Source organism: Leucopleurus acutus (genome assembly GCF_964270905.1).
Source record: "Leucopleurus acutus genome assembly, chromosome: 4".
Lineage (NCBI taxonomy): Eukaryota > Metazoa > Chordata > Mammalia > Artiodactyla > Delphinidae > Leucopleurus > Leucopleurus acutus.
The window spans coordinates 62,209,012-62,233,414 of NC_139146.1; the positions used below are offsets into that span (position 1 = coordinate 62,209,012).

Below are 24,403 nucleotides of genomic sequence, written 5' to 3' on the forward strand. Positions count from 1 at the left end.
ACAATTATAATGAGCATGATAAATTAGCTTCCCTAAGAATATTTTTAAACAAGTGAAAAAAATAAAGTCAATTACTTTCCTGAACTTTTATACTTAATGATGAAATAAGTAAAGGTGCATAAAATGTGCTATCAACAAGGTAGTATTCCAATAAATAGTAAATTAGATTCCAGTGTCTGCAGTGCCTGGACATTAGGCCAAAAGCTAAACTTAATTTTTTAAAGTGTGTAATAAATCTTGTCTTATTGAGCACTTTGGGTTCCAGCCACTTCTTGCCAGTTATTGATAATGCATTTCTGTTTGCCCGTAATGGTGTTTTGTGTTGCATAAGCTAAATGTTTCATCTATTTATTTCCTGCTTGTCTTCACGGTTGCTTGATTTTATTTTTCATCATTTTCTGCTCATAAAGACACTTGAGAAAGAACAATTTAAATATTCTCTTACTTCCAGCTTTTCTTCTTTAAACAAAGCTACTAAAGTAAGGACACATGGAGTTATAAAGACCTGGATGAAAGCAGTGGTGGCCAAACTTTAAGGAAATAACAGATGCAAAAACTACTATAAAAGGTTCCTATAGGTGTCAAATAAATCGTGATATTTAAGCTTCTATTTAAAAACATAAGTGAAAGCCTTGTTTTGACTTTTACCCTGGTCATTTGGCTCACATATATTTAGTTAGATCTTATTGTTTAGCTCTTAATACACTAGGTGCTTGATTTAAACATTCTGTTCTTGATCTCAGTTCTTTGAGTTGGAGATGTAAGACCTGTAGAAAATCACAGTCCAAGCTAGCTGTGCAGACTATCACTGAGATACAATTCGGTTCACACATCATAAAATTTGCCCATTTAAAGTGTGCAATTCAGTGTTTTTAGTATATTCCCAGTTGTGTAAGCATTACCAAAATTAATTTTAGAACATTTTCATCACCCAAAGAAGAAATCCTCTCCCCTCTGGCTATCATTCCCTAATTGCCCTATTCCCCTCCCTCCCAGCCCTAGGCAACCACTAATCTACTTTTTGACTGTAGATTTGCCTGTTCTAGACATTTCATGTAAATGGAATCATACAAAATGTGATCTTTTGTAACTGGCTTCTTTCACTTAGGATAGCATTTTCAAGGCTCATCCATGTTGTAACATGCATCAGTATTTCATTAATTTTTTTTTAGATATTGATTGATTGCTGTGTTGGGTCTTCGTTGCTGCACGCGGACTTTCTCTGGTTGCAGCGAGCGGGGGCTGCTCTTTGTTGTGGTGCGCGGGCTTCTCGTGGTGGCTTCTCTCGTTGTGGAGCACAGGCTCTAGGCACGCGGGCTTCAGTAGTTGTGGCTCGTGGGCTCTAGAGCGCAGGCTCTGTAGTTGTGGTGCACAGGCTTAGCTGCTCCGCAGCATGTGGGATCATCCCTGACCAGGGATCGAACCCGCGTCCCCTGCATTGGCAGGCAGATTCTTAACCACTGTGCCACCAGGGAAGTCCCTATTTCATTACTTTTTATTGCCAGAAAATATTCCATTGTGTGGATGTATACTACATTTTATTTATCCATTGATCACTTGATGGACAACTGGATTGTTTCCACTTCTTAGCTATTATGAATAATGCTGTTATGAACATTCATGCACAAGTTTTTGTCTAGACGTAGGTTTTCATCTGTCTTGGGTATATACCTAGAAGAATTGCTGTATCACGTAGTAACTCTGTGTTTAACCATTTGGGGAACTGCCAGACTGTTTTCCAAAGTGGCTGCACCATTTTATATTCCCACCAGCAGTGCATGAGTTTTCCAGTTGCTCCACATCCCTATCAACACTTGTTATCAGTCTTTTTGATTATAGCCATCCTAGTGGGTATGAAGTGTTATCTTGAAGTTTTGATTTGCAATCCCCTGATGACTAATGACATTATCTTTTCATGTGATAACGTTGATTATCTTTATTGGCAATCTGTATATATTCTGTGAAGAAATGTCTACTCAGATCTTTTGTCCATTTTTAATTGGGTTATTTGTCTTATTGAGTTGTAGGAGTTCCTTATATATTCTAGATACAAATCTATTATCAAATATGATTTGTAAATATTTTCTTCCATTTTGAGGGTGCCATCTTCACTTTATTGATCTTTTGAAGCACAATTTTTTTTAATTTTGAGGAAGTCCAATTTATCTGTTTTTTTCAGTTGCTTGTACTTTGCTATCATATCTAAGAAACCATTGTCAAATCCAAGGTCATAAAGATGTTTTCTATAAAAATAGTTTTGCAGTTTTAACTCTTAATTTATGTCTGTGATCTGTTTTAATTTTTATATATGGCATGAGGTAGGGATTAAACTTTGTTCTTTTGCATATAGATGTCCAGTTGTCTCAATACCATTTGTTTATTTATTTCCTCATTGATTGTTTTGACACCCTTGTTGAAATGAGTTAACTGTAAGTATGAGAATTTATTTTTGGATTTTCAGTTTTATTCCATTGCCTATACTTATGCCAGTATCACACTGTCTTAATTATTGTAGCTTTGTACTAAGTTTGAAATCTGGAAGTGTGAGTCCTCCAAATTTGTTCTCCTTCTGCAAGGTTATTTTGGCTGTTCTGGGTCTCTTGAATTTCCATATGAATTTTAAGATCAGCTTGTCAATTTCTGTAAGTCAGCTGGGAATTTTACAGTGATTGCATTGAATCTATAGATTTATTTGGGGAGTATTGTCATCGTAATATTTAGTCTACCAATCCATTTATAGGGGATGTCTTTCAATGGTGTTTTGTAATTTTCAAAGTGTAAATTTTGCATTTCTTTTGTTCAATTTATTCCTAAGCTTTTTATTCTTTCTGATGCTCTTTTAAATGGACTTATTTATCTTAGATTGCTCATTGCTACTATATAGAAATACAAGTGGGTTTTACATATTGATCTTGTATCCTACAACCTTGCACAACTCATTAGTTCCAACAGTTTTTTAGTGCTTCCCTTAGAATTTTCAATATACAAGATCTTGTCATCTATTAATAAAGGTGGGTCTACTTTTTCCTTTCCTATATGGATGCATTTTCTTTTTCTTGCCAAGTTGCCTAGCTGGAACCTCCAATATACTGTTGAATAAAAGTGGCAAGAGTGGATTATCTTTCTGTTGCTCCTAATCTTAGGGGGAAAGCTTTCAGTCTTCATTAAGTATGATGTTAGATGTAGTTTTATCATACATGCCCTTTATTCAGGTTGAAGACGTTAATTTCTGTTCCTAGTTTGTTGAGTTTTTTTTTTTTTTTATCATGAAGGAGTGTTGGATTTTGTCATTTTTTTTCGTGTGTATGTTGAGACATATGGTTTTTGTCCTTTATTCTGTTAATATATAGTGTCCTCCATTAGTTGATTTTCTGATGCTGAGTCAACCGTGCATTCCTGGAATAAGTCCCACCTCATTGTGTTGTATAACCCTTTTTATATGCTGCCAGGTTAGGGTTTTAATATTTTTGCTGAGGATGTTTATTTTCTTGAGATGTTGCTTTGTATTTTTCTTATATTTTTGTCTGGCTTTGGTACCAGGATCATACTTGTCTCATAGAATAAGTTAGGAAGTATTCTCTTGTAAGTTTTGGAAGACTGAATAATTGGTATTAATTCTTTTGTAAATGTTCGGTAGAGTTCACCAGTGCATCCATCTAGACCTAGGCTTTTTATGCAGCTTTTAAAAAATTACTATTTAATCTCTTGTTAAAAATGTCTTCACATTTTTCTATTCTGTCTTGAGTCAATTTATGTAATTTGTGTCTCTCTAGGAATTTGTCCATTTCATCTAAGTGATCTAATTCATTGGCATACAGTTGTCTGTAGTATTCTCTAATAATCCTTTTATTTCTGTAAGGTTAGTAGTAATGGCCTCTTTCACCCCAGATTTTAGGAATTTGAGGTTGTTTTTTGTTTCTTTTGGTGAATCCAGTTTTATCCATTTTGTTGATCTCTTCAAAGAACCAATTTTTGATTCATTCGTTTTTTTTCTCTATCATTTTTCTATTCTGTTTCATTAATTTCCATTGTAATCTATTATTTCCTTCCTTCTGCTTGCTTTGGCTTGCCCTTGATGCTTTTTCTATTGTCTTAAGTTAAATTATTGAAATCTTCATTTTTAATATAGGTGTTTACAGCTCTAAGTATGGCTTTACCTACATCCCATAAATTTGCTATGTTGTATCTTCAGTCTCACTCATCTCAAAGTAATTTTTAATTTCCCTTGTGATTTCTTCTTTGATTCATTGGTTATTGAGGAGTGTGTTAATTACCATCTACTTATGAATTTTCCAAGTTTCTTTCTATTATTGATTTCTAGTGTCATTGCATTGTGTTCAGAGGACATACTTTATATGTTTAGATCCACTAAAGGTTATTGATGCTTGTTTTATGATCTAACATATGTTCTCTCCTGGAGAGTGTTCTATGTGAACTTGAGAAGAATGTATATTATGTTGTTGGGTAGATTGTCCTAAGACATGTTAGAACTAGTTCATTTATAGTATTGCTACAGTCTTCCAGGATTTTGTTCTTCCCATTATTATATATTCAAGTCTCCAACTATTATAGTTAAATTGTCTATTTCTCCTTCATTTCTGTCAGTTTGTTTTTCATGTATTTTAAGGCTCTGTTCATTGCATATACATTTATAATTGTTACATCCTCCTGACGGATTGACCCTTTTATCATTATAAAATGTCCCTCTTCATCTTTAGTTATATTGTTTTAAAATTTCTTTTGTCTGATATTAGTATATATTTGTCTGATATTAGTATAGCCCCATGAGCTTTCTTATGGTTGCTGTTTGCATGATAAATCTTTTTCCATCCTTTTTTTGAAATATTACATTTATTTTAATACAAATTCTCTTACATATATAGTTTTATTGATTTTGTCTATTGTCATGCTGGTTCTACACTATAACACTTTCAATTTTTAAGTGAATTTTTAAAAATTTTTATTGCAGTATAGTTGACTTACAATGTTGTGTTAGTTTCTGCTGTACTGCAAAGTGAATCAGTTATACATACACATATATACACTCTTTTGTAGATTCGTTTCCCATGTAGGCCATTACAGAGTATTGAGTAGAGTTCCCTGTGCTATACAGTAGGTCCTTATTAGTTATTTCATATATAATAGTGTGTATATGTAAATCCCAATCTCCCAATTTATCTCTTCCCTCCCCTTACCGCCTGGTAACCATAAGTTTGTTTTCTACATCTGTAACTATATTTCTGTTTTGTAGATAAATTCATTTTTACCTGTTTTTAGATTCCACATGTGAGTGATACCATATAATATTTGTCTTTCTGTCTCACTTCACTCAGTATGACAGGCTCTAGGTCCATCCATGTTGCTGCAAATGACATTATTTTGTTCTTTTTATGGCTAATACTGCATTGTATATATGTACCACATCTTCTTTATCCATTCCTCTGTTGATGAATATTTAGGTTGCTTCCATGTCCTGGCCATTGTAAATAGTGCTGCAGTGAACATTGGGGGCACATGTATCTTTTCAAATTATGGTTTTCTCTAGATATATGCCCAGGAGTGGGATTGCTGGATCATATGGTAGCTCTATTTTTAGTTTTTTAAGGAACCTCCATACTGTTCTCCATAGTGGCTGTACCAATATACATTCCTACCAACAGTGCAACAGGTTTCCCTTTTCTCCACACCCTCTCCAGCATTTGTTTGTAGATTTTTTGATGATGGCCATTCTGACTGGTGTGAGATGATACATCATTGTACTTTTGATTTGCATTTCTCTAATAATTAGTGATATTGAGAATCTTTTCATGTGTTTATTGGCCGTCTGTATGTCTTTTTGGAGAAATGTCTATTTAGAACTTTAGCCCATTTTTTGATTGGGTTGTTTGCTTTTTTGATATTGAGCTGCATGAGCTGCTTGTATATTTTAGAGATTAATCCCTTGTCAGTTGCTTCATTTGCAAATATTTTCTCCCATTCTGAGGGTTGTCTTTTCTTTTTACAGTTCCCTTTACTATACAAAAGCTTTTAATTTGGTCCCATTTATTTTTGTTTTTATTTTCATTAGGAGGTAGATCAAAAAAGATCTTGCTGTGATTTATGTCAGAGTGGGGTTATTTTAAGATTTTTTTTTTTTGATGTCGGCCATTTTTAAAGTCTTTATTGAATTTGTTACAATATTGCTTCTGTTTTATGTTTTGGATTTTTTTGCCTGTGAGGCATGTGGGATCGTAGTTCCCCAACCAGGGATTGAACTGGCACCCTCTATGTTGGAAAATGAAGTGTTTTGTTTTTTTTTTTAAAACATCTTTATTGGGATATAATTGCTTTACAATGGTGTGTTAGTTTCTGCTTTACAACAAAGTAAATCAGTTATACATATGTTCCCATACCTCTTCCCTCTTGTGTCTCCCTCCCTCCCACCCTCCCTATCCCACCCCTCCAGGCGGTCACAAAGCACCGAGCCGATATCCCTGTTCCATGCGGCTGCTTCCCACTAGCTATCTACCTTACGTTTGTTAGTGTATACATGTCCACGACTCTCTCTCGCCCTGTCACAGCTCACCCTTCCCCCTCCCCATATCCTCAAGTCCGTTCTCCAGTAGGTCTGTGTCTTTATTCCTGTCTTACCCCTAGGTTCTTCATGACATTTTTTTTCTTAAATTCCTTACATATGTGTTAGCATACGGTCTTTGTCTTTCTGACTTACTTCACTCTGTATGACAGACTCTTGGTCTATCCACCTCATTACAAATAGCTCAATTTCGTTTCTTTTTATGGCTGAGTAATATTCCATTGTATATATGTGCCACATCTTCTTTATCCATTCTTCCGATGATGGACACTAAGGTTGTTTCCATCTCCAGGCTATCGTAAATAGAGAAGCAATGAACATTTTGGTACATGACTCTTTTTGAATTTTGGTTTTCTCAGGGTATATGCCCAGTAGTGGGATTGCTGGGTCATATGGTAGTTCTATTTTTAGTTTTTTAAGGAACCTCCATACTGTTCTCCATAGTGGCTGTACCAATTCACATTCCCACCAGCAGTGCAAGAGTGTTCCCTTTTCTCCACACCCTCTCCAGCATTTATTCTTTCTAGATTTTTTGATGATGGCCATTCTGACTGGTGTGAGATGATATCTCATTGTAGTTTTAATTTGCATTTCTCTAATAATTAATGATGTTGAGCATTCTTTCATGTGTTTGTTGGCAATCTGTATATCTTCTTTGGAGAAATGTCTATTTACGTCTTCTGCCCATTTTTGGATTGGGTTGTTTGTTTTTTTGTTATTGAGCTGCATGAGCTGCTTGTAAATTTTGGAGATTAATCCTTTGTCAGTTGCTTCATTTGCAAATATTTTCTCCCATTCTGAGGGTTGTCTTTTGGTCTTGTTTATGGTTTCCTTTGCTGTGCAAAAGCTTTGAAGTTTCATTAGGTCCCATTTGTTTATTTTTGTTTTTATTTCCATTTCTCTAGGAGGTGGGTCAGAAAGGATCTTGCTGTGATTTATGTCACAGAGTGTTCTGCCTATGTTTTCCTCTAAGAGTTTGATAGTTTCTGGCCTTACATTTAGGTCTTTAATACATTTTGAGCTTAGTTTTGTGTATGGTGTTAGGGAGTGATCTAATCTCATACTTCTACATGTACCTGTCCAGTTTTCCCAGCACCACTTATTGAAGAGGATGTCCTTTCTCCACTGTACATTCTTGCCACCTTTATCAAAGATAAGGTGTCCATATGTGCGTGGTTTTATCTCTGGGGTTTCTATCCTGTTCCTTTGATCTATCTTTCTGTTTTTGTTCCAGTACCATACTGTCTTGATTACTGTAGCTTTGTAGTATAGTCTGAAGTCAGGGAGCCTGATTCCTCCAGCTCCGTTTTTCTTTCTCAAGATTGCTTTGGCTATTCGGGGTCTTTTGTGTTTCCATACAAATTGCGAAATTTTTTGTTCTAGTTCTGTGAAAAATGCCATTGGTAGTTTGATAGGGATTGCATGGAGTATATAGATTGCTTTGGGTAGTAGAGTCATTTTCACAATGTTGATTCTTCCAATCCAAGAACATGGTATATATCCCCATGTATTTGTATCATCTTTAATTTCTTTCATCAGTGTCTTAAAATTTTCTGCATACAGGTCTTTTGTCTCCTTAAGTAGGTTTATTCCTAGATATTTTATTCTTTTTGTTGCAGTGGTAAATGGGAGTGTTTTCTTGATTTCACTTTCAGATTTTTCATCATTAGTATATAGGAATGCCAGAGATTTCTGTGCATTAATTTTGTATCCTGCTACTTTACCAAATTCACTGATTAGCTCTAGTACTTTTCTGGTAGCATCTTTAGGATTCTCTATGTATAGTATCATGTCATCTGCAAACAGTGACAGCTTTACTTCTTCTTTTCCGATTTGGATTCCTTTTATTTCCTTTTCTTCTCTGATTGCTGTGGCTAAAACTTCCAAAACTATGTTGAATAAGAGTGGTGAGTGTGGGCAACCTTGTCTTGTTCCTGATCTTACTGGAAATGCTTTCAGTTTTTCACCATTGAGGATGATGTTGGCTGTGGGCTTGTCATATATGGCCTTTATTATGTTGATGAAAGTTCCCTCTGTGCCTACTTTCTGCAGGGTTTTTTTATCATAAATGGGTTGAATTTTGTCGAAAGCTTTCTCTGCCTCTATTGAGATGATCATATGGTTTTTCTCCTTCAATTTGTTAATATGGTGTATCACGTTGATTGATTTGCATATATTGAAGAATCCTTGCATTCCTGGAATAAACCCCACTTGATCATGGTGTATGATCCTTTTAATGTGCTGTTGGTTTCTGTTTGCTAGTATTTTGTTGAGGATTTTTGCATCTATGTTCATCAGTGATATTGGCCTGTAGTTTTCTTTCTTTGTGACATCCTTGTCTGGTTTTAGTATCAAGGTGATGGTGGCCTCGTAGAAGGAATTTGGGAGTGTTTCTCCCTCTGGTATATTTTGGAAGAGTTTGAGAAGGACAGGTGTTAGCTCTTCTCTAAATGTTTGATAGAATTCGCCTGTGAAGCCGTCTGCTCCTGGGCGTTTGTTTGTTGGAAGATTTTTAATCACAGTTTCAATTTCAGTGCTTGTGATTGGTCTGTTCATATTTTCTATTTCTTCCTGATTCACTCTTAGCCGGTTGTGCATTTCTAATAATTTGTCCATTTCTTCCAGATTGTCCATTTTATTGGCATAGAGTTGCTTGTAGTAATCTCTCATGATCTTTTTGTATTTCTGCAGTGTCAGTTGTTACTTCTCCTTTTTCATTTCTAATTCTATTGATTTGAGTCTTCTCCCTTTTTTTCTTGATGAGTCTCGCTAGTGGTTTATCAATTTTTTTATCTTCTCAAAGAACCAGCTTTTAGTTTTATTGATCTTTGCTATCATTTCTTTCATTTATTTCTGATCTGATTTTTATGATTTCTTTCCTTCTGCTAGCTTTGCGGTTTTTTTTGTTGTTGTTGTTGTTCTTCTTTCTCTAATTGCTTGAGGTGCAAGGATAGGGTGTTTATTCGAGATGTTTCCTGCTTCTTAAGGTGGGCTTGTATTGCTATAAACTTCCCCCTTAGAACTGCTTTTGCTGCATCCCACAGGTTTTGGGTCATTGTGTTTCCATTGTCATTTGTTTCTAGGTATTTTTTGATTTCTTCTTTGATTTCTTCAGTGATCACTTCCTTATTAAGTAGTGTATTGTTTAGCCTCCATGTGTTTGTATTTTTTACAGATCTTTTCCTGTAATTGACATCTAGTCTCATGGCATTGTGGTCAGAAAAGATAGTTGATACAATTTCATTTTTCTTAAATTTACCAAGGCTTGATTTGTGACCCAAGATATGATCTATCCTGGAGAATGTTCCATGAGCACTTGAGAAAAATGTGTATTCTGTTGTCTTTGGATGGAGTGTCCTATAAATATCAATTAAGTCCATCTTGTTTAATGTATCAGTTAAAGCTTGTGTTTCCTTATTTATTTTCATTTTGGATGATCTGTCCATGGGTGAAAGTGGGGTGTTAAAGTCCCCTACTATGAATGTGTTCCTGTCGATTTCCCCTTTTATGGCTGTTAGTTTTTGCCTTATGTATTGAGGTGCTCCTATGTTGGGTGCATAAATATTTACAATTGTTATATCTTCTTCTTGGATCGATCCCTTGATCATTTTGTAGTGTCCTTCTTTGTCTCTTCTAATAGTCTTTATTTTAAAGTCTATTTTGTCTGATACGAGAATTGCTACTCCAGCTTTCTTTTGATTTCCATTTGCATGGAATATCTTTTTCCATCCCCTCACTTTCAGTCTGTATGTGTCCCTAAGTGTGAAGTGGGTGTCTTGTAGACAGATATAGATGGGTCTTGTTTTTGCATCCATTCAGCCAGTCTGTGTCTTTTGGTGGAAGCATTTAATCCATTTACATTTAAGGTAATTATCAATATGTATGTTATTCCCATTTTCTAAATTGTTTTTGGTTCGTTATTATAGGTCTTTTCCTTCTCTTGTGTTTTTTGTCTAGAGAAGTTCCTTTAGCATTTGTTGTAAAGCTGGTTTGGTGGTGCTGAACTCTCTCAGCTTTTGCTTGTGTGTAAAGGTTTTAATTTCTCCATCAAATCTGAATGAGATCCTTGCTGGGTAGAGTAGTCTTGGTTGCAGGTTTTTCTCCTTCATCACTTTAAATATGTCCTGCCAGTCCCTTCTGGCTTGCAGGGTTTCTGCTGAGAGATCAGCTGTTAACCTTATGGGGATTCCCTTGTGTGTTATTTGTTGTTTTTCCCTTGCTGCTTTTAATATGCTTTCTTTGTATTTAATTTTTGACAGTTTGATTAATATGTGTCTTGGCGTATTTCTCCTTGGATTTATCCTGTATGGGACTCTCTGTGCTTCCTGGACTTAATTAACTATTTCCTTTCCATATTAGGGAAGTTTTCAACTATAATCTCTTCAAATATTTTCTCAGTCCCTTTCTTTTTCTCTTCTTCTTCTGGAACCCCTATAATTTGAATGTTGGTGGGTTTAATGTTGTCCCAGAGGTCTCTGAGACTGTCCTCAGTTCTTTTCTTTTTTTCTTTATTCTGCTCTGCAGTAGTTATTTCCACTATTTTATCTTCCAGGTCACTTATCCGTTCTTCTGCCTCAGTTATTCTGCTAGTGATCCCATCTAGAGTACTTTTAATTTCATTTATTGTGTTGTTCATTGTTGTTTCATCTTTATTTCTTCTAGGTCCTTGTTAACTGTTTCTTGCATTTTGTCCATTGTATTTCCAAGATTTTGGATCATCCTTACTATCATTATTCTGAATTCTTTTTCAGGTAGACTGCCTATTTCCTCTTCATTTGTTAGGTCTGGTGCATTTTTACCTTGCTCCTTTATCTGCTGTGTGTTTTTCTGTCTTCTCATTTTGCTTATCTTACTGTGTTTGGGGGTCTCCTTTTTGCAGGCTGCAGGTTCGTAGTTGCCGCTGTTTTTGACGTCTGTCTCCAGTGGCTAAGCTTGGTTCAGTGGGTTGTGTAGGCTTCCTAGTGGAGGGGACTAGTGCCTGTGTTCTGGTGGATGAGGCTGGATCTTCTCTCTCTAGTGGGCAGGTTCACGTCTGGTGGTGTGTTTTGGGGTGTCTGTGGACTTATTATGATTTTAGGCAGCCTCTCTGCTAATGGGTGGGGATGTGTTCCTGTTTTGCTGGTTGTTTGGCATAGGGTATCCAGCACTGTAGCTTGCTGGTCATTGAGTGAAGCTGGGTGCTGGTGTTAAGATGGAGGTCTCTGGGAGATTTTCGCTGTTTGATATTATGTGGAGCTGGGAGGTCTCTTGTTGACCAGTGTCCTGAAGTTGGCTCTCCCTCCTCAGAGGCAGAGCCCTGACTCCTGGCTGGAGCACCAAGAGCCTTTCATCCACATGGCTCAGAATAAAAGGGAGAAAAAGTAGAGATAATTAGTAGAAGTATGAAGAAAGGAAGAAAGAAAGAAAGGAGGGAAGGAAGGAAGAAAGAAAGAAAGAAGCAAAGAAGACAAGAAGGAAAGAAAGGAGGGAGGGAGGAAGGAGGGACGGAAGGAAAAGAGACTGAAAGAAAGAAGATACAGTAAAATAAAGTATAATAAAGTTATTGAATTAAAAAAATTTAGAAAAAAAAGGATGGATAGAACCTTAGGACAAATTTTGGAAGCAAAGCTATACAGACAAAATCTTACACAGAAGCATACACATACACACTCACAAAAAGAGTTAAAGGGGAAAAAATCATAAATCTTGCTCTCAGAGACCACCTCCTCAATTTGGGATGATTCATTGTCTAAAGGAGGGAAGGAAGGAAGGAAGGAAAGAAAGAAAGAAAGAAAAGTACAATAAAGTTATTAAAATTAATTATTAAGAAAAAAATTTTTTAAAAAACCATGGACGGATAGAACCCTAGGACAAATGGTGGAAGCAAAGCTATACTGACAAGATCACACACAGAAGCATACACATACACATTCAGAAAAAGAGGAAAAGGGGAAAAAATCATAGATCTTGCTCTCCTTCTCGATGATTCGTTGTCTATTCAGGTATTCCACAGATGCAGGGTATATCAAGTTGATTGTGGAGCTTTAATCTGCTGTTTCTGAGGCTGCTGGGAGAGATTTCCCTTTCTCTTCTTTGTTCTCACAGCTCCCAGGGGCTCAGCTTTGGATTTGGCCCTGCCTCTGCGTGTAGGTTGCTGGAGGGCGTCTGATTTTTGCTCAGACAGGACGGGGTTAAGGGAGCCGCTGATTCAGGGGCTCTGGCGCACTCAGGCCGGGTGGAAGGAGGGGCACTGCATGCGGGGCAGGCCTGTAGTGGCAGAGGCCGGCGTGACGTTGCACCAGCCTGAGGCCCGCCGTGCGTTCTCCCGGGGAAGTTGTCCCTGGATCCCGGGAACCTGGTAGTGGCGGGCTGCACAGGCTCCCCGGAAGAGAGGTGTGGATAGTGACCTGTGCTCGCACACAGGCTCCTTGGTGGCGGCAGCAGCAGCCTTAGCGTCTTCCGCCTGTCCCTGGGGTCCGTGCTTTTAGCCGCTGCTCGCGCCCATCTCTGGGGTCTGCGCTTTTAGCCGTGGCTCACGCCCATCTCTGGAGTTTCTTTAAGCAGCGCTCTTAAATCCCTCTCCTCGCGCACCAGGAAACAAAGAGGGAAGAAAAAGTCTCTTGCCTCTTCGGCAGGTGCAGACTCTTCCCCGGACTCCCTCCCGTCTAGCCGTGATGCACTAACCCCTTCAGGCTGTGTTCACGCCCCCAACCCCAGTCCTCTCCCTGCACTCTGACCGAAACCCGAGCCTCAGCTCGCAGCCCCGCCCACCCCGGCGGGTGAGCAGACAAGCCTCTCGGGCTGGTGAGTGCCGGTCGGCACCGATCCTCTGGCGGGAATCTCCCCGCTTTGCCCTCCGCACCCATTCTTTTGTCTCTATTTATTCTTTTTTCTTTTGCCCTACCCAGGTACGTGGGGAGTTTCTTGCCTTTTGGGAGGTCTGAGGTCTTCTGCCAGCCTTCAGTAGGTGTTCTGTAGGAGTTGTTCCCCGTGTAGATGTATTTCTGGTGTATCTGTGGGGAGGAAGGTGATCTCCCCGTCTTACTCTTCCGCCATCTTCTGCTCCAGCCGGAAGACGAAGTCTTAACCACTGGACTGCCAGGGAGTCCGCCAAAGAGTGTTCTTCCTGTGTTTTCCTCTAATAGTTTTATAGGATCTGGCCTTACATTTAGGTCTCTAAGCCATTTTGAGTTTATTTTTGTGTATGGTGTTAGAGAGTGTTCTAATTTCATTCGTTTACATGTAGCTGTCCAGTTTTCCCAGTGCCACTTATTGAAGAGACTGTCTTTTCTCCATTGTATATTCTTGCCTCCTTTGTCATTTTTTCCATCCTTTTAACCTTTTTGAATGTAAAGTGTACTCCTGTAGAAGTATTTAGTTGGATCTTGTTTTTATCTAGTCTGACAGTCTCTCTGTTTGGACTTTTTAAACCATTCACACTTAATGGTATTATTGACATAGTTAGATTTACTTCTGCCCTTTTACTTTTATTCTATATGTCTGTCATTTCTGTTCCTCTATTCCTCTTTTACTTCTTTGCTTTGTGATATGTGAATATTTTCTAGTTTAACATTTTAATTCCGTATAGTGAAAAAATCATTCATTTCTGAGTTTTCTTTGTAGTTATTTTAAGGCATATACATCTTAGTATAAATCATAGGTAGATTCTGATAATTCCAGTGAGCTATAGAAAGACTACTCCCATATAGCTCTACTCCCTTTTCTCCCTTTTGTGCTATTATTATTATATATGCAACATCTAATAAGTTACAGTGACATAATTATTACTTTATATAATTTTATGTCACAGATGTGAGAGGAATAGCAGTTGTATATTTATAGCTTTTGTTACATTAACTTTCATTTTTACCATTTCTTTCTGTTTCTCATTTATTCTAAATCCTACCTTTCCTCAGATATCAAACAGTATCAGCCACAAGGACGGGGACCAGGTTCTGTGTATGGTTGTTAGTTTGTGCATGACACAACTAAGTTACCATTCACAGTGAGAGTTTATTGGCAGATGGCCAAAAATGGACTTGTTCTAGTAATTTCAGTATATGAAGTTCAGTAAATTACAGTTCTGTCCAATTAAACTTCCTGTGATGGTGAAGTATTCTATATCTGCATTTTCCAACATGGGAGTCAGTAATCACATGTGACTATTGAGCACTTGAACTGAATTTTTAATTTTAATTTATATTTAGTTTTAGATAACCACAGCTAAGGGCTCTCATAGTGGACAGTCAAGTTATAGTCTCAGATGTCCCTCTTTCTGAATATTGTGATTAAACCTTGTAAAGTAGATTAAAAGAAAGAACCCCAAAATCAGTGCTGATAGTTTCATATGTTATAAAACTCATGGACTGAGCCACGGGAATATTTTTTTAAAGAAGTTGTTATCTCTGTCAGCCATCTAAAAACTCAAATGCAGATAGACAAAGATTTGATACAAACACACTTGTGTGGGGCATTGGCCAGGAGATGGAAAGTATACAGAGCACTTGGGGCACAGTGGGGGACCCCACGCTCTGTGCCTACATCTCACTGAATGCCATGCAGGAGGAGAGGTTGTTTTTTCTGCTTGTGGGAAATAAAGGAAAAGAAGAAATCTTCAAAGCTACAATTAGAAACATTTAGCTTATGCAGACAGCAATTGAGTGAAAGGAATGAAACCCATTCTGCTCTCCATAGCAAATTTTTCAAAGAGTGTACTTGTAAAAGCTTTTTACAGACTCTTTCCTCATCGTCTTTGAAGTAAGGAGGTAGAGGATCCTATTATCTTCACTTCTCAGTGAGGCATACCTTTCATTGTTTTCCATACATGTTTTTTCAGATATGTATTAATGAAAGCTAAGCTGCTTAGAGATAAGATATAAACAAAATGTCTCTGTGGGATAACAGGTTTCTTTTCCTATTTTTATTTTTTACAGAAATGTAGCTATTTAACTTTGGGTCAGTATATGTCAATGCCCATTATGGTTTTCCCTTCTCATATTGAGACATAACAGTAAAATTATACACTGTTATTTGTCTCCGATAATGTAGTAACTATATCCCAGCTGCTTTCAGACTTCTGAAATCCTGTTACCATTTCAATATAATGAAAGCCTGAATTGCAAAGCCTCTGATATTTAACATTTCATTTTCTCTGGGGCCATGTCAACAGTATAATCAGGAACAAAAAAAATTATAGTGTTCATCCCCAAACCATCATGGGATTTTAAAAAAATACCTCTTTAGATTGATCTTAAAAATCATTTTCCCTCTGCAAGGGAAAACATGCTGCAAAGAGAAAAGTTAGAAGTCACATTAGCTTAATACTGTGAATATAAAAGCCTACACATCAATTATTTTTCGCACAGGTGAATTAACGCTGCCTCCTCCATTGGTCCCCAGGTTATAGATCTGTACTGGGGAATTGATGAAGATGAATGGGACAGCCCTGAGCTCCAGAAGACCCGCATGAAGCTCCTGGAGGATTGTTTGAAAACTTCTGCAGGTCCATGTTTTGTTGTGGGTATAAAAAAAACTTAATGCTTTCTATTGTAGATGAATGTGAGAATTCTTGATTTGTGATTCTTAAGGGGCTTTTAGAATGGGGGAAAAAACCTTGCTTTTCTGTATTTATTTAAAATTCTTAAACTGTCTCCTTGCCCTCAATGTGTGAGGACAAAATCCTCCCCTTTCCATAAGCAGCGCTGCAAATTAACAGTGAATAATTTGAAGTGGTAATCAAAGGATTGACTTGGGGTTGACAACAATTTCCACAACACCTTGTGATCAGCAGTAAGGCTTACTGTGTTAGTCCTCCAATAATTATCCTAATTTTCCTTATATTTTATCATGTAGTATTCTATCCTAGTATCTGTTTCTCAACATTAGAATTTCTGGCATATTTTTTTAAATACTGTGGCAGAAACATTGTTAAAGTAAAGTAAACCAAATATAGGTCTCAGATCTGCCAATAGGAATTGATACCCTCTGGAAAAAATGTTTTTGCAGTGATTTTCAGCTAGAGATGTTGAACAGGAATACTATTATTAGTTTGTCATTATTTTCTAAAGAATATCCACTCCTCTGTGTAAACACAGTGGTGGTAAGAAGCAGGTCACTCTATGGCGGTGATGTGCAAAATCACTGCCTCAGTTTAGCTGAAGAGAAAGACCTTATCCTGAATCCAAACAGCTCCTACCAATTGATAGGGAAGTTGGCCCTTTCGACACAGGATGTTCTGAGGCTGACGGATGACTGTTAAAATTACTATGATATGAAAATGTCATCTTATATTTAAATGCTAGGTTCAGTGTATCAATAAAAGTTTTTAATATTTATTTGCATGTCCATCTATATTCAACTCCACATAAGGTGTAAAGTACATAAAGTATGTGGATAAATTATTCATTTATCAACCAACTACTTACTGAATGCTGTTCTGTGCCAGGGGCTGCTCTTAGTGCTGGGGCAAGTTGACCCATATGAAATGGTCATCTTTTTAGGCCAGTTTCTTATGATTTAATGTTAGAATTGAACTAAAAGGTAAGACTTTCTACCCTCATGGAGCTTGTGTCATTATGTGGGGCTAAGAGGAGAAGGCAGGCAAAAATCAAAGAAATAAGTAAAATAAACAATCAGATGGTGACAAGAGCTGTGGAGAAAAATACAAAAAGGAAGGAGGAAAGGGAAGAGCAGTGAGGGGGGAGACTTGTAATTTTCCATAGAGTAGATGGAGAAGGTCTCACTGATAAGGTGACTAAGGAGGGGAGACAGGAGGAGGGACAGGGAAGAACCGACTGGATATTCCAGCTCAGAGCTTTCCAGAGAGAGGAGTGGGGAACATGCTTGGCAGGTTTAGGGAACAGGAAGTAAGTGGGTGTGCCTCAAGTAGTGTGAGCAGAAAGGGAGAGTGTGGGACTGGAGGCCACAGCATGGGGTTTGCCATCTTGAAGTTGGCTGTAAAGATTTTACTTGCACTTTGACATGAGAAGCAGAGTGCGTTGAGCAGGGGACTGAAGAGATCTGACTCATTTTAAAGCCTACAACTGCTGGTGGTCAGACAGGGCAGAGCATGAAGAAACCCATTAGAAAGCTAATGCAATATGCAAAACAAGAAGAATACATGGTTGGAGGCGGGTTGAAGAATGGACATCTAAAAACAGTGTCTTGTGGTCTAAACAGACTGCAGAAAGTCCTGAAATCCATACAGATATACAAAGAGCTAGTAGTGGAAGAGGAATTAAGACTTTTTCCCTGAGTCTGAGGATAGAACTAGACCAGTGGGTGGAAATTACAAGGAGACAGATTTTTGCTCCAGGTGAAGATGATAGAGTTTATAGCTTCCTCTCAGGTTTTGGGGTCACAGATAGCTGGGTATGACTGACGTTTCACAGCTGTGGGACACGGGAGGAACTTCTTTACCATTCTAAGTCTTGGCTTCCTTCTATAAAATGGAAATAATAGTTACTTGCCTCCTGGGGTCTTTCTGGGGATGAAACGAATTTACAGGACACTTTTACTTATTTGTTGTTGTAATCATTATTTCTCAAAACTGTCTATATTATGGGTGATGCACTCATTACAAAGTTTTCATCAAACTAGGGAATACAAATCACTCTGGCAGAGGTGCTGTAGGAGAGATTCAAACTTTGGAAGACAAGTTAGACCGGATTCCATCATGCTTAGAAAGCCAGATTTAGGAAGCATAAAGAACTATGTGTATGTCCTGGGGCATCTCTATTGCTATGATCTCCATAGCTTTATACTGATCCAGCCTCAGAAATTCAGGAATGAGAGAGACATTCTCCTTTTATCACCCTTTAGTGTGTCATACCCAAACTAAAATTAGTCATGGCCATTAATCCCTATAATTTACTGGTAGGGGAATGAATAAAGACTTGCCAAGTTCATGCAGGCTCTGAGAGTAGAGTAAAGGTTAAGTGATAGAACATCAGTAACCACTGAGCTTAAACAAATCATTTATCCCTCCTTCTCTTCCCTGTTACACGTTGAAACTCAAGGCAACCACGATAAAACCCTGTGGACAGAGTCAGGATTATTCACCCCAGTGATCCTAAATCACGGAAGGTTTATTTCACTGCTTATAGGAGAAAGCACGCCTCTCATGGCCTTTCCTGTTGTAACTATGGTAACAGCGGGCATGTGTGTGTCGCTTTTAAGCTCCGGTTTCCTTGCACACTGCTCCCTTGTGACATTTCTACAAGTCATGATGACCCCCTGGGCTGCACAGCATGGCATATTACTTCCCCTAATGCTGAAGTGTTTGGCAAGAAAATTCACCATTGCTGAATGAAAAAAATGTTTTTATATTTTCAAAGCCTTCACAGATATTAGCCTTTATGTTAGTTACAAATTCAGTACCAAACAAAGCTTTCATTTTAAGTACCCAGGGGATTGAAGTCCAAAGGGAAACATAAGCGTTGTATGCACATGGCTCTTTTCAACTTCATTTCCTAAAAGTTGTCCTTTGAGATATGGCCTGAGGTCCTAGAGACATGCAGGCTGTGCCTGCTAATCCCAGACAATTCTTTGTACAGATGCTTTTGGTCAAAAAGATAGAGTGATAGAGTAAGGTACCTGGACACGTGTCCAGTTTCACTCTCAGGATTAACTTGGGAGATGTATCACACAGAAATACATCATCTCTACTGAGGAAGAATAGCATTTGTAGACATGTGTTTAGAGGAAGCCTCAGACAGTGGGAAAAACACAGAATTTTTAGTTTACAACTGGAGTTAGAGCCCTAGTTCTGACAAGGCAGCTTACCAACCTCACCACACTTTCTCACATCCATAAAATGGGAAAAAATAACAGTAAACTAAATGTTGAAGAAATATCAAAGGTTTGTCGTGGAAACCAAATGTGATGATGTATGTGAGAGTTTTTTATAAACTATAAAGGGCTACACAACCATTAGTTATTATTAAATTGTGATTTCAGTTATTTTCAAATGAGAAAAAATGTTTTTATTCATACTGGGCATTTATGTGGCACTGAAAAATTTTCCCTTTGAGAATGTTGATGATAGCCTCAATGTAGAAAGTGTTAAGTCTTGATTCAGACAAATATTAAAGGGTTTTTTAGTTCATTCATTCATTCATGGCTGTGTTGGGTCTTCGTGGCTGTGTGCGGGCTTTCTTTAGTTGCGGAGAGCAGGGGCTACTCTTTTATTGTGGTGCTCAGGCTTCTCATTGCAGTGGCTTCTCTTGTTGCAGAGCATGGGCTCTAGGCACACGGGCTTCAGTAGTTGTGGCACACGGGCTTAGTTGCTCCATCGCATGCGGAATCTTCCCGGACCAGGGCTTGAACCCATATCCCCTGCATTGGCAGGCGGATTCTTAACCACTGCGCCACCAGGGAAGCCCTGGGTTCATTCTTAACATTGTCAAATGTAGAGCATATACATTAATTTGCTGAAATTTACTTAGTAAGACCTTAATCTGCTCCCAAGGAGGGTTTTTGACCAGGATTGCAGTAAACAGGGAGGCAGCTCACAGTTGAGTCCAAACTCACTATCTGTTTCTCCTTTTAAGTACAGAGAATTGCCTCAACCTTCGCAAAGTGTGAAAACTTCAGCAGAATCTTTCCCCCACCAGTTTGTCCCACCCACTTAGTTCATAAACAATGCTTATGAAGGGGAGAAGAATTTGCCTGTTGGAGAGAGCAGATTCCAGGTACATGCTACCTATACCATCCCCATTTCTCTTCACAGTGTGCATTTATGGGGAGAGGGGAATTTTCTTCTTGTCATCCCTCCATATTTGGAGTACCCCCGGAGAATTGCTTGGGGAGTTTGGGCATTGACTCTGGACCTTGAGCAAAGGCCCGTCTCTTGGCAGAAGTTGATAAAAGCAAGTGCTCTGCTGGCTTGAAGAACTGGAGTTTGAAAAGCTTAGATAACTTTAATGAAGCTGCCCCAAATGTGTGGGTGCTCTGGGGGGTGCAGACAGCATCTCATTACATTCCCTCAATCCATAGTCTGGATGATGTGAAGATTTACTGAGGAAAAGGTAGCGGCAGCTTACTCTAAGCGAGCCAGGCTAGGCCCATGCATCCAGTAAAAAGAGTGCCAGTTAGAGACAGGTAAGAGGAGATTCCATGACTTCACATTCAGAGTCAGGACAAAGAAAATGCTGTCTGTGGTATTGTTCATTGCTTGGTCGGTTGCTAGGAGTCTCAAGAAGCCAAAGCCCATGTAGCATTCTCATTGGGGCTACCAGACTGCACAGATATAATATGTTGGCATTGGAGAGAAAAACATCCAAGGCCAAAAGAATGGAACTATTGCCATCATAGATGCTGAAGCAGCCTCCCCACCCAGCCCCCAACAACACACACGCTGCCATCAGTGGCACGGGACCAAGAAAGAACAGGCTATGCTCTTGCCTACCACAGGCAGCTTCGGGCAGGCGCTCTTAAAACCAGTATGCACAAAGGGAGAAGATGGAAGCTAGAGGGCTAGATTTTTAAACCAGAAACATGAAAACTTAAGGAGTTAGACTGCAAAATCTATTATTCAGCAAGTTTAAGTTTTTCCACTAGCCAGAAGAGTAAAGACAAAGCCACGGCTGTTATTGGTAAAAATTAAACCATTCCGTATTTGTACATCACTGAGTGACAGTAGTGAACTAAACCTACAGGATATAGATCAGCTCATCATCACCTTCACAGTTAAATTATGCCCACTTGATGGTTCAAGTTTAGTTTCTTACTTTAAATAATTTTAAGAAAATCATACTGTGAGAGTTCTTAAATCATTGAATTTGAAGAAAATAAGGGTTTTTATAAAAGTTTAGCTTTGGAAAATAGTTCATTTTATCCACATTTCAACTTATGATTGACTTACCATTTTAGGTACACTAAATAAAATACATATGAAAAATTAAAACAAGTGCTTAGTTTGTACTTTAGCAACATGTACAGGTTTTTCTTGACTTAGTTCTCAAATTTATAAGTACAGATTTACTAAATTATAGTACTAAAATGGGAACAGGTTTAAACTAGAAAATCATCTAAATTAAAGAATCTAGACATTTTTTAAAGTCCTTTTTTTTTTTTTTTTTGGTACATGATCCTCTCACTGTTGTGGCCTCTCCCGTTGTGGAGCACAGGCTCCAGACGCACAGGCTCAGCGGCCATGGCTCACGGGCCCAGCCACTCCACAGTATGTGGGATCTTCCTGGACCGGGGCACGAACCCGTGTCCCCTGCATCGGCAGGAGGACTCTCAACCACTGTGCCACCAGGGAAGCCCTTAAAGTCCTTTTTAAAAAAACATTTAAATAAAAATCTACAACCTCAGATTTTCTAGATATATTTTGCTTGCACAATCAAGAATTCTTTACATTAAAATTAAGCTTGTCCAGTTTAAATCAGCTAGACATCATAGTTCTAAGATGGGTTCCATTAATAAATTGGTTCCAACAGACGTTCCAATAATAAATCACTTGATCACCACCAAAAAAAGTTAGAATGGGCAAACATTAAAAAATATTGTTTAGGGCTTCCCTGGTGGCACAGTGGTTGAGAGTCCGCCTGCCGATGCAGGGGACACGGGTTCATGCCCCGGTCCGGGAAGATCCCACATGCCGCGGAGCGGCTGGGCCCGTGAGCCATGGCCGCTGAGCCTGCGCGTCCGGAGCCTGTGCTCTGCAACGGGAGAGGCCACAACAGTGAGAGGTCTGCGTACCAAAATATATATATATATGTTTAAAAAATAATGCTAGTTATCTCACTGGTAGCAGCCAAGAGAGCTGTTTAGTTAATTGTTGCTAATATAGAAAATGTTTCCACAATAAATTTTTATTAATACATAAGCTATTTTAATAGTTTAACTACAAGAATTATGGAGAAAAGTAAGTGAACTGGAGAGCAGTTAACCTCCTTATAACTTAATTGGTAAGAAAAATGTTCACTTAAAACTAGGACTGTAACAACCTAAAGAGCTAGTAGAGCTATGGAGACAAAAATGATTAAAATTTCCAGAGAGGAGTCCTTCCTTGGTGAGCTGGTTTTACAGACAGAGGCATCCCAAAAGCATCAGCAGTTGTCATCATGAGACATTTGCTGGGCATTGGGCAACATGGATGATAGAGAGCTGGGATGAAAAAGCAGAGTAAGTTCTTCCACAGTCTTTTGGCATTTAGGAGACAAAGTCCACTAGAACCTAAGAGGAGTATTCAAAGTGCTTGCCATTGAAACATTTTAGTGCAAAGAAAGCCGAATCAAACTATAATAACCTAGTTTCACCCAGTTCAAATACTGAATGGACTGACATGATTAGCTTCTGAGTCTAACATAGGAAAATGAACCACTAAATAAAAGCTCTTTTAAATACAATGCCCAGAATACAATGAAAATTATAAGACATGCAAAGAATCAAGAAAATATGATTAATAAAAGAGAAAAAGTAGACAATAGGAGTCAACCCCCCAGATGAACAAGATGATGGAATGGGCAATCAAAACCTGTTAAAAAATATGTCAATGAAAATAAAAGGTTAAAGCAGAAACTAACACACCACTGTAAAGCAATTATACTCCAATAAAGATGTTAAAAAATAAAAAAAGAAAAGGTAAAGGAATGAGATAATTTCAACAAAGAAATGAAATCTATTTAAAAAATTGATTTTAGAACTAAAATACAGAAGATATAAAATTAAAAACTCATTTGATATACATGTGGAATCTGAAAAAATTGGTATAGACGATCTTATTTACAAAGCAAAAATAGACACAGAGAACAAAAGTATGGATGCCAAGGGGGAAAGGGGATTACACCTCCCTTTGCTTCAGATGAAACTAGAGCTTCATCACATCATGAAAAATGATCAGTTATGACCCTAAATCATCAGAAAAGAATAAATGATTTTTAGAATTCTCTACTGAGAAAGATTTGCATCAAAATAGTTAAAGTCTAGCAAACTTGAGTTCTTCAGAATGACTCGTTAAAGCCCAGATCTCTAGATAGTGGAGGTGAAACTCTCTGCTCCTTCCACAAAAACGTCTAGTTTGTAGACTTGAAAAATCAAACGTATGGATACCAAGGGGGAAAGGGGGGTGGGTGGGATGAATTGGGAGACTGGGGTCGACATATATACACTATTGATACTATGTATAAAATAGATAACTAATGAGAACCTACTGTATTGCACAGGGAACTCTACTCAATGCTCTGTGGTGACCTAAATGGGAAGGAAATCCAAAAAAAGAGGGGATATATGTATATGTATAGCTGATTCACTTTGCTGTACAGTAGAAACTTACACAACATTGTAAAGCAACCATACTCCAAATAAAAAAAATTTTTAAACTCATTTGATGGGCTTAAATAGGAGACTGAACATAAGACTGGATTAGAGAACTCAAAGAGAAGTCAATAGAAAATATCCAAACTGAAGCACAGATTTTAAAAAATAGGAAAAACAGAATGGAGCAGAAGAGACATGTGAACCACAGTCAGTCTCTCATAAGTGTAACTGGAGTCCTAGAAAGAGATAGAGAAAGAGGATGGGAAAAGAAGTAACAAGTGAGAATTTTCCAACACTTTTTAAGGCATCAACCCACACAGATTCAAAAAGCTCAGTAAACTGCGAGCAAGAAAATTGCATCTGAGTACATTATAGTAAACTGCTGAAAAAAAATAAAGAAAAAAATTAAAATCCATCAAAAGGAAAAAAAACATTACCTACAGAAAACCCAAACTTTCAGCTGATTTTTAATAGAGAAGCTCTGGAAATCAAAAGACAATGGAAAGTCCCAAAGATTGGACACAAGATGGTGGAGTAAAAGGACCTCCTCTCATGAGCACACCAAAATCACAACTAACTGCTGAA

At 38.0% G+C, this 24,403-nt stretch overlaps 1 protein-coding gene across 1 annotated transcript in view; it reads left to right on the forward strand.

Moving 5' to 3' along the window:
* NWD2 (NACHT and WD repeat domain containing 2) overlaps positions 1-24,403 on the forward strand; it is a gene marked incomplete at its 5' end in the record, with an annotated part of 203,120 nt that overhangs the window by 96,881 nt on the left and 81,836 nt on the right. The window contains one exon of the mRNA XM_082838651.1: positions 15,953-16,069. Within this exon, the coding sequence (XP_082694777.1) occupies positions 15,953-16,069 (117 nt within the window). The remainder of the gene's footprint in view (positions 1-15,952; positions 16,070-24,403) is intronic.